General features: G+C 33.7%; 1 protein-coding gene across 9 annotated transcripts in view; it reads right to left on the reverse strand.

Moving 5' to 3' along the window:
* The window catches only part of LOC108689921 (ensconsin), a 174,772-nt gene that overhangs the window by 32,822 nt on the left and 124,002 nt on the right, over positions 1–17,948 (reverse strand). The window contains exon 2 of one of the 9 annotated variants that reach the window (XM_018196893.1): positions 8,441–8,494. The exons of the other annotated variants lie outside the window; for them this stretch is intronic. Within the exon in view, the coding sequence (XP_018052382.1) occupies positions 8,441–8,494 (54 nt within the window). The remainder of the gene's footprint in view (positions 1–8,440; positions 8,495–17,948) is intronic. 9 annotated transcript variants of the gene reach the window in all.

Consider the following 17,948-nt stretch of genomic DNA (forward strand, 5'->3'; position numbering starts at 1 on the left):
TATAAATGCGTAATTGCATTCCGGAAATTAAATTTGCTCGAAAGGCCAAGATCAGGCTAAACGGATAATGACATATTCTTTGATAAGGATATTCTATCAAATCTTCCAACAAACGCCTCTACAATAATTGACATGACAGATTAATTGTCTTAGCTGATGTCTGCGGAACGCAATTACAATGTCAGATATCAATTGCACTAAATCGCCTTAATTTTCTGACCGTCTGCTGACGTCAGCGTCGACGTTTCGCATGCGGAGAGGCACAGCTGATTCGATTCAGGACTCTCGCTTGAGCGTTTGATATGGATTCATTTGCATCCGAACCACCTCACGAAATTACGTGTGCTCTTTCCTACGTGGATGTGAGTCGATTGAATGGTTACTAAATTACTGTATGTGAGTCCAGATAGGCATGTACTATGTACAAAAAATCCAACAATTGCTTAAAATTCAATAGGCACTTTACAGAGATTTGAAATTGCGAGAGATAGACGTTATCTCTCAAAATAATCGTAATCGATAAATACTAGCTAATACAGTAGTACGTTTGATGCAGGCAAAGGCGAAAGCTCATTCAAATGCCTATACAATATCTATTGCACTGAGAATGATTTCACATGCGAATATAAAGCGGCATTGCGAGTCGTAAAACTAAAAGGGAAAAACGCGAAAAAATATGTGCGTATCGGGTAAAACAAAAGCAGGCTTATCCGAGTTGACAATTCAGACTTCGGCGCTCGTTTCCATTTCCTATTTCGCACTGCTGTTCGACGATGCAGGAAATCGGCCGTCGTATATACATTCGTCATGTCGGAAAATATAAAACACCGAGAATGGCCGCGAGGCCATTTCAAAGCGAGGGAACGATTACCGTTTTGTGTTCATCGACACAAAAAAGCTGAGAACAACTTCATGCAGGAAATTTAATTAAGAGTTTAAGATTAAGATTGTTCCAAATGTCGCTTTCCGAGTGTACTTTACAGAGTGTATATCTGAGTGACCCATATGATCCATATGAGTGTACACCTTAGCGGAATTGTGAACACGAGATAAAGACAAATTGTTACAATAATTCCTATAAGAGGAGAGTAATCTCTCTTTTCTTACATTTCTTGGATTCAATGATCATTTAATATGCATTTAGCGCCGCGTTGTAATCGGTTAAAATAAATATCATATATATTCTCGATGATGTAACAGAGAATGAAGGAATTATAAATATCTAAGAAAAAATCAAATATAACCGTTCATTATTTATCAATTATAGAAGATTTTATTTAAAGGATATCGATTTTAAACTACAATTAATTGAGATATTTATATATTATTATAAATAATTTAAAAAATAAATAAAATCGATTTGACATTGTCCTACGTGACGGCAGATTTTCCGAACGACAAGAGTTTTATTTCTGTTTAAAAAAAATTATAATTTATATTGATATATATATTAATATATGAATTATTATAGTTTAAAGCCAAAAATATAACAAGCATTTTTAAAAATAAAGACTTGTATTAATTGATAATCATCGGTTTTATTTAATTTTTCCTTAGGTGTCCTAATTTCCTCATTTTCTCTTTTATACATTATATTATACATTATATTATACATTATTATTATTCTTTAAAATGATGCAAAAGTATGTACGTGATTATATTTCCGCGTAAAACATAACTGCGTTCTTGAGAAGATCTAAATGCAAAATGTATCTAAGAAAGAATCCTTACTCTTTTTCCCTGCGCTATTTCTTGATTTGTCGTTACTTTAGTAAATAGAGAATACTGTAGCAGAGTTTACTTAAGTATACTTTCTGCTTTTAAACATCGGAATGAATAAATATCGATTCCTACGCTACGCAAGCACGTGTTCTTTGGCTGTCTTGCCGAATCCAATTTCGGAATGACATTTAAAAGAGACGAGATATACACTCCGTATTCTAGCGCGAAGGAAAATCACTTTCTGTCAACATACGCCACGTGCGTGATTATATCGCTCGGAACATTTCTTTAAATGAGCCGAAAGTTTCGACAAGAGGTGTAAGTGGGAAAAATAAAGTTCCGGATATGAAGGAAAGATCTTTGGCGCACCTGGCTACCGCATATTCTGGGTATGTCTACCGTATATCGCTAGTAAGTGGAGGTAAACCCTCGTATGTATGAAAATGTAGTATGCTAACAACAACCAGTTCTTCGTGCAGCTGAAGCTCTAGAGATATAGTAGACAAATTTTGGAGATTAAGCGAAATTTCTCTCAGAGAAGTAAATAAATAAACCAAAAGCAAGGATAATGATGCACGGAAAGAATAGTTTTGTCGAAGTACCTAAAAATTTATTACTAAGCTAAGTACAGATCTGAAATATTTTGTTGGACCATCAAAATAATTATGTAGAAAGTTCAAACTGGTGGCTAGAATGTCAAAATTTTTTGTAATATAGTGCTCATTATGCTCGAATTTCTATGTAATTAATGAGATGATCCAACAAAGTTATTTTCAGATATGTATCTAGTTAAATTTCTAAATATTTCAAACCATTTTTTCAGTATGCAATTTAAAAAAGAAGAAAAGGTTACAGGCTTGATAAAAAATGTATCGATCAAATAAAAATTAGAGAGATATTATTAAATTAACAAAAGTTTCTCACAAATAAAGTTTTCATTCTTTGAAAAAAAAAAAATATATTTTATTCTCGATTCATATATTAATAACTTTTTCGCCTTTATGTTGGAAATCTTCGCTGGATAGAAATAGACTATTTGCAGTGATAGACTATTGTCAATCGAATTTCTTTCGATCTAGGTGCCTGATTAGTCTGTCAAATCGCGTTTATACATTTACGCGGCGATTAGGTCAAAGGAGATAAAAATCGTGATATCTTTATCTAGAGGAATCTTGAGGAGAGAAAAGAATGTTGAATGAGGTCCAATCGCTCGTATTCTAACTCACAAAAATAGCTTGCATCCTCTTCCGTCAGTTCCTTCAGAGGAAAGATCTCATTTTACCTTCTTTTGTGGCGAATTTCAATTGGCAAGCCGTTGCCGCAGGGACTTCTTTCTTCCGGCGATATCACGGAGGTAAGATGGACCGAAACAGGACGGGAGTGCAAATTAGGTCACTCTATTAAAAGAGTAATAAAAAGCTGAAGGTCTTTCTTCAACCAATATATTAGCGGTTGCGTGTATTTCCAGGAATTCAACTAATCACATAGTTGTTTTTTAAAGAGGCTACTCTAGATAATTGGTAGTATAGGGAATTGTAAAATATAAAAGAGAGTAATAAAAATATAAATTATTATGTAAGAAAGAAAATATCTAATAAAGCAAATACGTAATTAAAAATGATTTATATTTTGCGTCTAAGAAAGTACAAATGGAAAGAACAATTTTAGTGAAGTATCTAAAAATTTAACTGGATACAGAAAATAATTTTGTTGGGCCAAATAATTATGATGCTGAAATATAATGAGCAATGCTGCTAAAGTTTTGCTAAAGTTTCAACATCCTATATAATTATTTTATTAATCCAATAAAATTATTTTCATTATCTGTATCTAGCAAAACTTTTAGATACTTTAACAAAACTGTGTTTAAAAGTATATTGATTAATTTAAAATTATATAATAACTCGATGAAATTAATCACCATTACGAGCAGAAGAATAAATAATTTAAAACTATTGTTTTATTAGAAATTCATATTTATCATGAAAAATACTTGGCAATAGGGCCGTTCATCACAAAGACGTGAGAATTCTATTTTCGCTATTTCTCGAGAACGCCATCAGGAACGAACGTCGACTCTCGGTCGATTTTTTCACGCCAGACCTCAATCCATCGCAATCGAGCTCGTTTATCACGTGAGCGAGAGTTCTACTGGTTGCCGTCGAACAATCGGAAAATTTGTCGGGTCATTAGCATCCGCGATCTCGAACGCGACGACGATCCGTTGCGTCGAGCATTACGCCATGCCGTTTGCTGTCTGCACCATCTGATTAATGGCCAAAGTCGATCGTCAATTCATTCTACTCATTTTCCTCCGGGAAACTCGCCTACGCTTTCGAGTTATTGATATTCAACGTGAAAACAATTCAGGATCTTCTTTCATATTGATATGACGCGGACATCCAAGCCGATATTATTAATATTGTCAATTGTTATATTATATATTATATATTGTTATATTATATATATAATCTATGCATATATATCATTATAATCTATGGCATTATGATGACATTTCTTGCGGATTGAAGATGATGAAATGTCATTGAAACAGAATGATATTACTTTTTTTTCTATTTTATTAGCCTGACATTTTACGGTTTATAGTTCTCAGTCTATTTCACACTCTCTTCAATTACAAGATTAGAATCACGCTTTAAATAAACGATTCATTTGATATTTAAATAGATGCTACTACTTTCACTGTAATAATTATTAATCCTAGGCTGACAGCGCTCGACATGGTTCAGTATGGAAAATAGGATGTTTCTAGGTCGTCTAAGGTCCTGAGAATAAAGGACGATGCTGACTGCGTTTATCCTGTCTTTCACAGAGTAATTGCAGACTCGTAGCACTAGATAAGATTAGGATGCGTTCTAAGTTCTTCCAGAAATCGACAAAAAAGAGCAAAATGCGAACTGGAATCTGCAAGTGGCATTGATTTATAACGTTGTTATTATACAGTTCCATCCAATTATTAATATTGAGTCAAAAAATTTGGCAACGAAACTGACAATAAATCTGTCTATCTGGTACTTCATTGAACGCATCGTAAAAATATATTTATCAATTTAAAAATTTTATTCATCTCTTTATTTCTAAAAATTTTGTAAAGTTAGTTTAAAAAAATAATTATTTTAAGTAGCGAGATATTTTTATTTCCAATATATTCTTGATGTCTTTCTTAATTACTATTTTTTATGACTGCGCAGCTATTTCCCGAATTAGATGAAATTCCACGCAAAGAGCAAATGGCTGTTTCTCTCGCGAAAACGGAGAAAGTCTCTTGCTTGATAGCATGGTCGAATAAACGCGAATTTACAGCTCATACATAAGCGTCCTAAATTGCACGATTTATCGACGTTGGGACCAGAGGCGTGCAAGAACCTCGTTAACGAGGAATAGCTTTTAACGATGGACTTGGCTACTACAAGGAGGAGACTTCAAGAATCCGGCATACCGACGATTCAAAATATCGATTCGAAATAACCGGCTGTCGTAATATTGCACATTTTTGCTTCTCATCAAGGATCGTAAACAGTCTCGTATTAATTACTCGCAAATCGGGTTATTCGCTAAGAGGAGTTCAGTGATCGCGCGTGAGCTTGCGAAGATGTGCAGGGGAAATAATTAATCGCCCATTAACGTCGTCGAGCGTAATTATTGCTGCCGAGCATCGTGCGAAACGGAACCGCATCCAGCTGTGAGATAACCAATCGCCGTTTCCGTTTATACAACGAGACCTATGCAAGTTCCGATGATTTATAGCAAACGGAGAGTCACATTATGCGCCTCCGTTAAATCTGCCACTAACAAGGGATAATATTCTTTTTTCAGGATAATCTTTCCATTGCATTGCTTAACAATTGAGCTAAAAAACAGTATTGTTCTCTTTTAATGAGATGATCAAGTCAGAAAAAAAATTATTTCAATAATTTGATATGCTGTTTTCTCTTTATTTATATCGTGGTTAAATTTATACATTCAGTATTGTAATAAGTATACGTTGCCTATATAAGAACGTAAAAATTAATGACAAGCAGCAATATATTTTATGGCTACAGGAAGCGTTGCCAAAAGTTACTTCCGGTGGACATTTTAAAAACTTAGTTCACGTTCAAATATCACGCGATCCATCAGAAAAGACTTAGATGAGAGAAGTGTTTAAAAAAACAGACAGTTCGAGAATGAAATGGTAGGTGAATCGACAACTTCTTGGATAGAAGCTTTGATGTGCCTTCCGGGTGTTTGCAGATGCATTCTATACCCATCGTGAATCGACGAGGTTTCTCCATTGACGTCTGGTTATATTCTCAACAAAGTAATTTGGGCAACTTGTATCGAGCAAAACGAATGACGCGAATCGTCGTCGTCTATTTTGCCGGTTGAGAGATCTCCAATACTTCCCAAACGGATTTAATTAAAACAACGGTGGGTGATCTTACTATCCAGAGAAGCGCATCTCAAGTACGAAACGCACGTCGACAGCTTACGAAAACTTAGTTGTAAGCGAAACTTGTAAACTTGGTTTGAAATTTTGAGGCCAGTTCGCACTAAAGCCTTAAAGTCGTTTAATGTATACTGCTACGTTAATTGAAATTTTTGTCTCGTATAACATTTCCGAGAGTAATCGGTGATGAAATTAGGTTATCGGAGAAGAAAGGAGATAATATGTCGAGGATTTCAATCGAAAAGGGAAAATGAAGAACAAATTCTTTAAAACAAGTAAAACAAGTATTTTCTGTAATCTATGTAGAATTACGTATAATACCTGAGACACTACCGAGACTGTCTTCTAATATACTGACTAAATATTGTAATATATTGAGAAAAAAATGATTGCAATCCGACTATGCATAATTTCAATGCAAATCCTATTTTAAAATTGTCATGTTACATGCTCTGAAGCCTCTTTTCGTTGAGACTGTTAAAGAAATAAAGAAATAGAATTATTATTACTAATATTTTAGCAGTAATTAATATTAATTCATAATAATAATAATAATAATAACAACAACAACAACAACAACAACAACAATAATAATAATGATAATAATAATGCTATATATTAGCAATAAGTAATTACTATATAACATTACAGCATTAATAACTATAATATAAAAATAGATTATAATGGTTATGGTAATTATTTTATCATGCAATTATAGTCACAAATATCAAACATTTTTCTCTCAGTATACACACATTTATAGTTATATATTTCTATATAGTTATATATATAGTTATATTTCTTTCTATATCAACAATGGCGTACTGGAGTTCGCATGATATAATAAATTACGCACGAAATAAAATATTCAAACTTTTTTCGCCGTGAAAACACTACAGAAGAAGTTACTTATAAATTTGTTTTTCTTCCAAAGAAACTAACTGTAGCTTAGCAAATATGCGAATCGAGACATACCACGAAAATCCAAGTTTCACCAGAAACTAGAGATTCCGCAATCTAAATGCACATTTCCAAATATCTCAGAACGTCGGCCAACTAACGAAGGAAGCTATTAGCGAAATATGTCTTCTTGGCAACCGATATCGGAACATATCGAGGATCGATGTGGGAAGAGAGCGAGTAATGCGCTCGAAATGTACTTACAAATGTATGACTAATTTTAAGCATCTGCCACCAGTTTCGAAACATTGATTAAACGGAATCAGTCGTTCGGAATATCTAATTTACAGTCATGTACAAATTGCACGCATACGACAACCGCCGTGCTAAAAAAAATAATAAATATTCAACTAAGATTTTTTATAATAGTTTTAAAATATCATACAATTTATAAAATTCTGAAGTTTATTTCAGAATTGAAAATGCTAGTAATTTATTCGAAGAAAAAATTAATTCGTAAAAATTCGTGTCAAAAGACTAGAGCGCATAAATAAAGTAGCTGTATGATTTATTAGATTGTGTCATGTTATTAGATCGTGTCATGCTAACATACATTTTGAGCCAAATAATCAACATAATTTATAACTAGGTTTAATCACGGTTGCCCGCGTCGATGGTCGACGTAATCGAATTAATGACCGGGAAACGATTCACTGCCGAACTTTGACGACGTCGACGTTTATGCGAAACACAGACAATAATCATGCGACATGAATTTGATTGATAGCTTCGGGATTTCTCGATTTAATCGGGATGATGTTCGTTTTGGAAGAATTCTGACAATGTTGATTGAAGCTGTCAAAAAGATATATTCTCCGAAGAATACATGAACATTCGAGAAATCGTTCCAACTTCGTGAGAGAGTTTCAAAGTGTTTCTTCGAACAATGAGCAAAGTCTTTCGTGCTGACAGATAAAGCGATAGAAAAAAAAACGGACGTAGAAAAAATACCAATGGAAAAAACGCAAGAACGCGAGTTGAAGCTGAACTGAGCAGTGACCTCGTTGGAATGAAGTTCTTTAAATTAATTGCGTCTTCTTATAGTCTGCAACAGCGATAACGTGCGTCTGTTCGGTCTCGTATAGCCAACTCTTTTAAGCTCTTTCAAATAGTATAGTGCGGTAAAAAGGATTAAAATCAATGTGAATACGATTTTTACTAATGATTATAAGTTTTTTTTCTTCTCAAAGATTAAATGTAATTAGATTTTCTTTCGGTAAGAATTCCATTCTCGATTCTTAGCAGATATTAGATGTAGTATTGTAAATTAAGGTTCGATTATGCAAATGACTTTTCCGTTATAAATACCTGACACCATAGAAGAAAGATAAGACGCTTCCATCAACTTCGGCGAATACTCACCTGGAAAAAAGTAAAAAATATAACAATTAGAAATTTTATTCGTATTAATGAATCCTACAGATAAAAATTATTTATCGCGTCCTTCTTAAAAAGCTGTTTTTAATCAGTGATTGCTTATAATAGCTTAAGAAATATTTTGTTTTTAATAATCAATAAAGATATATTAATATTAAAATATTAAAGCTCAAAACCTTAAGGCGATTTATAATCCATGTCAGATTTCTATTTATAATTTTATATATCATATATTTCGATTCTTTAAATATTTTTTGTATTAAAAGTAACGTACAAAATTATAAATATAATTCTATCTATTTTTATATAAATGATCGCATCTAATGTGAGAGCTTTAAATTCTAAATCTAAATATTAAAAAATCTGCAGTTTTGTGTGTGTGTGTGTGTGTGTGTGTGTGTGTGTGTGTGTGTGTGTGTGTGTGTGTGTGTGTATGAGAAGCAATATTAAATTTTTAAAATATTGTAAACCATTCCATACAAAGTTGACTTCCAATGTTTGAAAAAATTAACTTTCTATAACTCATGCACATTTCGAATTTTCGTTTACACACTTTTGATAAAAAAGTTATTGAAAAAATAATTTTTAATATGATGGCTAATTTCACATTATTCCCCCCCAACCACGAATAAATTAAATTTAACTCAATCGATATTTTTGTTTGCATATTCCGAAATAAATCGATTTTTCATTTACATACATTTAGTTAGAAATTATTAACAATTAAAATTTCGAGGATTCAGATAATGTAGATAAATTCAAATTGCAATTACTATACTTAAAATGACATAAATCAATAGGTTTTAATTTGCACATTAAGAAATTAATTAATTAATTAATTAATTAATTCTTCGTTTGCACATTCTTAGTTAAAAAGTTACTATATTCAAACGTATCTATCTGAGTCGAATGTCCTCAAAACTTTAATTGTTCATAACTTTTAACTAAAGATATGTAATAAAAGAAGAAATCGACTGTTTCAAAATATACAAACGAAAATCTATCGATTGAAACTTATTGAAAGTTAAATCTAATTCGCTCGTAATTAGAGGGCTAGCATGAAATTAGCTTCTCAAAATTGTTTTTCAAATAATTTTATCAGAAAAATACAGAACGAAAATTCAAAATGTGCATATATGTGCAAACGTCGAGTAATCAAATAAGATATAGAAAATTAATTTTTTCAAAAGTTGGAGAGCTAACCTCATATCGGGGATCTTGTATATGATAGGTCACGTGGAAAGAGAATTTGATATCGCAAGCAAACCCGAGAAGTGTCTTCGAACATCGCAAGTTGGCACACTGCGAGATAGCATTTGGTACTTTTAGGCTTCGAGCGCAGTTGATATAGTTGCGAAAGTCTCGGGAAAAGAAAAGAAGTTCCGATTGTGAGAAAAGATGCCACGTTAAGCTACCAGCTCAGCGATTCGAGTATCCTTGAGAATATCAACGTATTGCTTCAGCGATCTTAGCAATCCATTGCAATCGAGATGTTTATGTCGATTGCAATAGCTCATATATAATCCGAGTAATACTTAATTATGTAGCGTAGTGAATCATACTTATATAAAATCTTATATAAAATTTTATATAAAATCTTATATAAATTCTATATAAACCCTATAAAATTTATTTGATTAAAATATAAAACATAATAACAATATTTGAATGTTATTATAAGATCTTTTTATTATCTTTTTTTATAAAACAATTCAATACTTGTAGAATCTGTATTTCTGGTATTTCAGTTAGTTTAATTACTTAAATAGTGTAATATCAAGTAATAATTTCTCTTTTTTAAAACATTAATTATAAATTTATTTAAAAATCTGAGAAGATTGACGCAATAACAGTAGAATGTGTTATATTTTACAACAGTAAATAAGAAGATATAAAAATCTAAGGAAAGAAAAGAGTACTTGTGTCGACTACAGAATGGTCGGAATCCCAGGATACAATGGAGGAAAAAGACCGAAGAAAGGAACCCCTGCAATCGATCGCAGATTGTTTATCTAAGTATAAAGTAGCGTGGTTCGTGTTCCAATCTTGTTCCTCCTTTGAAAAGTTTTCTTTTTCTAAAGCATAGAAACGTTACACAGTGGAGCATAAACGAGCAGTGTATCATCTATGATTTCGCATATGAAAATACAAAATAGCTAATATTATTAGAATCTCTTCTTAAATTTCGCTTTTTTGCAATGTATAAATCCATTTATATTGTTGAGCTTAAAAATGAAAAAAAAAAAAGAGAGAAATACTGAGATATATTATCAGCTAGCGTAATAATGGGAATTTATAGCCGATTTTTTCTGCGATTTAACTGTAAATACTCGAAAGAACGCATAGCAAATGTTGATTTATATTTCCATCGAGTTCTTTGAATTTTTTATTTGCACATTTATTTGAAAAATCAAAGAATCGATAAGTTTTCCAAATAATAGAAATAATTTCTTTTATTTATTCATAAATATTATAATCTAATACTTCGTATTAAAGCAATATGGGATGAAATCCCGAATGCATGTTGCATTTATATCTCATCTTCAAATTCTGAATAATATTATATATTTGCATAATCTGTAAATGAGGCGACAGCATGAATGAGCTAAACGCAGCTATTAACGTTTTCTCTGTGATTATGTGGTCTCCTCTTTTGACGAAGCTAAGATCTCCCAGTTCACCTTTGTCGAGGTACTCCCTGCAACTTTGTGAACTCGATTCCTCAAAGAACGATCAACAACTCCCGCAATCCCCGAGAGTATTTCCCAAACGCGGAGATCTCATCGAACTTCCGCTATTCCGCGTCAAGCACTCAAGGGATTATCACTGAACATTTTCTATGATACACTCTCTTTCTTCTAAGAATAACGTATTTAAAAGGTGTTATCTAATCTGATATACGATCAATGTAAGAATTTTTAAATAGGCAATTATTAAATAATTTTAATAATACCATAAAATAAAATTTTATTTAATTTTAATTTAATTTCTGTATCATACATCTTGATGGAACGAGATACATGCATTTCAGCATAATCATACTTAGAGAAAAAAAATAGCAACTATAAAGATAACAATTGACATAACTGATATAATCATCAGCGAATATTTACTGTTTTTCACTAATAATATATTGATTCATTTTTAGAGATTACGATTTTCTGCAGATTTAATCTGCAAAAATAATCTCCAAAAATAAATTAGTATATCAGATATTACTGAAAAATAGTAAATATTCGTTAATGATTACATCAATTATACGTGTAGCAATGAAGTCAGTAATAATACACTGATTCACTTTTAGAGTACCTACATATTTAATTCTATATATAAAATTTATACATCTTTACAGTTGTGCTATGTTTTTCTTTGAGTATAAAAAAAATAACATATTTTCGCATATTCTTAAAAACTATACAGGGAAGATGCATGTTCGAACAGTTTATCGGTTACTTTCTAATTTTCATATTTAAATACAATTAAATTTTCCCATATCATATGATTCGTTTTCAAATTAATCGAGCGTAATAATACATATAATTATTACGAATAAAAATCGATTAGAGATAATGGTAATCAATTTTGCATTTTTAATCCCGTACAAATTAAAAATATACGATTGAATTCGCGTCGACATGCGAGAGCACGCAATTTTACAATCCCGCGGGATAAACCGACGGATCTAGTCGGGGTCAGCCATGAAAAATTCAGTGTGCATGCGAGCAACAGGGAAAGATACCTTCGTCGCCAGAAGTTGAGGAGTTGTCCTCGGGTTCGGGCGACGATCCTGAGGATCGTCGGCTAATTCTTGAGTCCGATCTACCGCATTCATTGCCGACACTTCCACCTCCTCCTCGGTGATTTTCGTGTTGACGTCCTGTTCCTTTTTCGGGGGATACCGATCGGGATTCCCTGGACTCGGTAGTACCGCACGTGCCACTACGTCGTCCCTCTCTTGCCTCGAGTCCGGGCAATCGTTTGCTGAAGTCAGTGGGCATCGCCGGTCGCTTTCTGGGAGTACGTTTACGTTTATGCCACGGTTTATGTACCACAAAAAATTTTTTCCAATTTTTGGCATAAGACTCGCAAGAACTGAATGAGAAATTTAAAATGAGAAACCGAATTTGATTTAAGAAACGCATTGAGATAATTCTTGGCATGTAAACAAATATGACGATATTTCGCGTTAATTAATAAAATCTTATTTGAATGATATATTTTTTAACTGATTTTTTTCATTTATCATGTAATAACACGTCAGAATAAATATAAGCTCTGTAAACTATTGATTCAATAGCGATTCAATCGCGAAACTGAATACAAGCGACTCGTTCAATATGTTCAGATCAAATAAACGAGCGCGAAGAATAAACGATGTCGCCATACTAGCACTATGTTAAAAATCGAGATATTACATTGGTGCAATGTTGTCGATTTTTTTCTGATGACAGCACGTTAAAGCTAATCTCATGGTACATGAAACGGAAGTGAGCGAATCAGACTGCATTGAGTTTCACGGAATGATGCATGTGATCGATCAATTTTCTCGGATGACAACGTCAGGCCATTCTAATGGATCAATAGATCCAATGCGAGCATCAACCATTTCGCAATGCGAAAATGTCGTTCGACATTATTGTTTCGCGAAAATAACAATCACGCAATTTTCTAGTTATCATCGTATTTTTATGTTTTAATTAAATTGAAACTATAGATTGATATTATAACTGATTGATATGGTAACTAGAGTGAAAGAAATAATAATCATAATAATTTTATAATTTCGGGTTACATAAAATATCTTTATGTGTGTATATAAAATATTCGTAAAACGTTTAATCAAATAAGTTGTAAATTACAATAATGTAACAAAAGCTCGCAGAGTGCAGAATAGAAACCGTAAAAATTCAGACAATTAGTTCTATAAGAGCTAATAAATGAACTATCCCGAAGGATTGCTCTAAAAAAAACTACAGTCTCTTTTTATCTGTCAGAATATAAGTTCTGGAAGGAACCAACGGTTGATGCTCGATCTATTCCCAAAAAACATCGAGAGTAATGAACCAATGTCAGTCGCGCACCGGACGTAAACGTACTCCCTGAAGTCGTTCGGACGATCGGTTGAGACCGATCTTTCTGAGGCCGGATCTCTGGGTTCGCTGGTGATGTTTCCGGTTGGCGACGCTCGCTTTCCGGCGATGGTTCCTGAATGATGGTGGTGGTCTCTGACTCCTTCGTGAATGGCATCACGGACATTTGCCAGGTCAGCGTTGGCAGCAGTCTTTGCCTCCTTGGCGGGTGATGGCGGCGGAGACGTTGGTGGCGATGGTGATGGACTTCCTGCACGAGCAGAGTAACACACTGCTGCCTTCCGCAGGGTCTCCCTGCACAGCTCGGAGAACATACTGTCTCCCCCATGGCCGGGGCCCCACCGGACCGGCCCGCTTCTTCCTCCTTTTGTTCGTTCCTCGTGGTTCTCTTCCCGCAGTACGCGAAACAGTCACGAATCTTGCTCGCCGTTCATCATCGTTTCATCTTTTCTTTCCCCGACCGTCAACACGGTGATTTCACCACGATAATTGACATTACATTGCGTTTGTCAAATGGGAAATCGATCGTTTCGTTGTTCAGAAAAGAACTCGCTTGGAGATGGAGAACTCGTTTAGGCGAATACTTGAGAAGGAGTGATTGGTAAGGTTACACCAAGCTCGGCCTTTGCGTCGTAGAGGTTGGCTCGTGTTTCATAGTCATCATTTAGCGATATTAGAAAGGAGAAACAGATATTGGAGTAGCGGATTGTTTGAAACCTCCAAGATTCTTACGGTAGATTCATTGGCAAGTTAAAATTATATCTGAATATTTTAAATTTCTTCTCATTTCTTTGTCTAGACCTATCTCTTCCCGTATAAATACTTTATTATGATATTATAAATATTTATTAAATGAAATCTAATAAGGGAAAGATATGAACTAATTCTAGGTGCGACGGGAAATAAATACTTATCTCCCTGAAACTGAGACACATGATTCCGGTATGAACGTATTCATACGAATAACGTGAGAATATGGTGATCGAGAACTTGGCGAGCAGCGTAAAGCACGATAGGCATGCCACCGTGAGCAGGTGACACGGATACATTCCGATAGCGCGAAAGTGCACGGTGTTCATTAACGTAGGGTGCACGACACGGCGTGTAACATTACGCCGGTCATAGTCCGTAACAAAAATGTGCCTGGCTGGTTGCCAGCCGTTTGTAAAATTTACAGCCTCGGTCGCAATTCTCCAGGCAATGCGAAATGTCTCGTACAAAGCGGGATTCCGTGACGTTCACGTTACGGGGTGCCAGAGAGCGGGGGAGCACCGCGGTGATATCGATTTACATTACGCTAAAATTACGCCGCATGCTGTTAATTTAGCTCTCGCCGCGTGGGCATGCAAGATATTTCCACCGCAAACGCGGGTATGAATACGCGGGCCCCGTTATTACGATTTATGTCGCGTATTCCACCCCCGTCTATCACGTCACCTATTGAAAATTATCAAAGCGAGTTTAACGACTCCGCTTGTGTGTTGCTCAAATAGGCTATTCGTGAGAGACCTGTTTGACTGATTAATAACTAATAATCGCTGATGTAAAATAATCAGACCAATACTAAACGAAGCGTAAACCGATGAATTAGATATGCAGATAACATACCTCGTAACTTTTTAAAATACATATATTAATTATAAATTAGATCAATCGATAAAATTTCTCAATAAAGATTTTACAGAAAACAAATTATGTTTTGTAATTTATATTTTTACATCTATATATGAAAAAAGTGATTAACAGCATCAGTCAGCAGTGGTAATTAAAAATAATCTTATTAATTTTCAATAACAGTATTAATAAAACAAATAAAGTTTTTATTAAAATAAGAGCATGGCGTATTTGTTTTATTACTCTCTGCGTAGGATCATACATATTTCTACACTGATCAGATAGAAACCAATCAGTTCGTGTCGATAAAAGCTTATTATTATAATATCGCGATGAGTAATCTTGCATTAATATTTGATTTCATCAATAACACAAAGATTGCATTTGATTATTAAACTAGATGGTCGAATATCAATACAGAAATAGACGTTTATTTTGAAAGCCGGTCTCCGTATCGCGAGTATTTAATAGATTCCATTATTCAGAATTCCATTACACCCCGTGTTAATGGGGATCATGATAAGTGTAGAATCATTCGGTTTTTCCGTTATCGAAACGCCCGCATTTAAACGCAGATAAACATTTTGCGGATAGCTATTTCGCGATGAACAGAAATCCCACACAGCCGCACGTTATCCGATAAGGTAAGTATAAAATTCGAGTGTGACTTAGCGAGAGAATGATTTGGGAAATTTCAAGCAGAGAGAAAGGCGCTTTTCTATTTTTCTTTCTTTCTCTGTCTTCGTAGAGAGAAAATATATAGTCTGATTTATAGCTGCACACAACGTACACAGCGTGCAAAAACTCTTTCGGTATGCGCACACTTAGCATGCATTATTCCGTCAAACGTCCGCTGCCAACCACACATCGGCTATTAGAAGGAAAACGGGATTGATGAGAATGCCCGAACATAACGATTTTCAGCCACGTTAAAGAGAATTCCATCGCTTTTGAAACTAAAGAAACGAAAGTATCTTTTTATCGTTTATCTTTATCGCCTTCTAAAAACGGTCCATAAAGTAACATGAAAACGATATTCCTCAAGTGGTACTTAATGTTTGTATTTCGCAGCAAAACAGTATTACTATTTAAAAAAATCTTGTCTACTTGCCAATATTTTCTCCAGATTAAAATTTTAATGATTAGATTAGCTATTATGCCTATTTTTACCAATGTAGATTAACTTCAATCAACTCTTCATTTTTTTCTAATTTTTAAGACTAGAAAAAGATAAAGTAACCCAGAATTAATTTAGTAAGTTCATTTAAGTTAATGTACATTGATAAGCATAAATTGAGTTTCATCTTGATTTAAGCAACAGATTAATTTCAGTATTATAAAATTATGAAGGAAAATATAATCAAGTCTTGATACAAGTCCCACGAAATTACATCGAGATATAGTTTACGGAATATTGAATGTATCTTCTCAAAATCTGATCGCGCGCAGAGTGACGCGAAAGAATCGGAAGCCGACTTTGTCGTTGCGAACAACTATGCTAAAACGTATGTATATTCTCATTCGGGTGAGGCTAAGCGATTCACGCCCATGCGTGAAAGCAATCGCCGACGGCTGGTCGGCCTTGCCAATCGGCAAACGAATCATTGAGCTTCTGTCAGAGTCAGACGTGCGTGGGAACAATGCGCGCGTCATTCTCCTGGCATCTGATACACGTGGAGACATCCTCATTTTCATTTACGTTTCATATGTGTTATAGCACGTCCGTAATACGTTTTACTTTTTATATCAATGATGAGACTGCAGAAAATATAAGGAAAAGAAAGAGAACAATAAGTTCACGTCCAGATAAGTTATTTATGCGATGTGAATAATAATTGCAAGGTAAAATAGAATCGTGAGTAAAATAGCGAAAGGGAAATACATTTCGGACTGACGACGTTAATGACTAATGAGCGACGATAATAAAAGGATCTTTGTGAAATGCGATACATCCGACGAAGGCAGATAAGCGGCTTCGAAATAGTACGCATAAATATTTGATAAATTATTACGAATAGGTATATATGAGTCATCTTAATTTAACATTCTTCACTATTTGGCGAGCCCCATGAGAATCACCGTCAGCTTTAATTCTGGTACTTAGAACGCAAAAGATAAATGGCGAGGCATATGATACGGCCAAAATTCATTATGTTAATTGCTATACCTAGGGCGAGGATGGATATAAGCCGAGAAATAAATAATGAAACAAAGGAATTAATTTTTATTCCGTAGATGATCGAATACGAGTCATATACTAAACTACAAATTGCCATAACAGATGTGGAGAAATTGAAATAAATAAATTCGTGCTATTATTAATCATACTAAATTTAATAGATTCAAAACTCTGATTGAAAAACAAGTATTAACTTGAATATAAATAGAATCCTAAATTTTTTATAATATTTTAAACAAAAAATATGTATAGATGACATTTGCTTTATGAAAAGAACGATTTGCTAAAATATCTAAAATTAACTAGATACAAATCTGAAAATTATTTTGTTAAAATCATCAAAATAATTATATGAATGTTTAAAGTTAGTTGTCAAAATTTTTTGCTGCATTGTTTATTATACTTGAGCATCCTATGTAATTATTTTGATAGTCGAACAAAATTATTTTCAGGTCTAGTTAAATTATCAGATATATTCATACAAATTTCAGCAAAACCGTTCTTCCTATGAACTACTCAATATTAATAATTAATATTTAATTAATAATTGTTTAAA

This window comes from Atta colombica, unplaced genomic scaffold (genome assembly GCF_001594045.1).
Source record: "Atta colombica isolate Treedump-2 unplaced genomic scaffold, Acol1.0 scaffold281, whole genome shotgun sequence".
Classification (NCBI taxonomy): domain Eukaryota; kingdom Metazoa; phylum Arthropoda; class Insecta; order Hymenoptera; family Formicidae; genus Atta; species Atta colombica.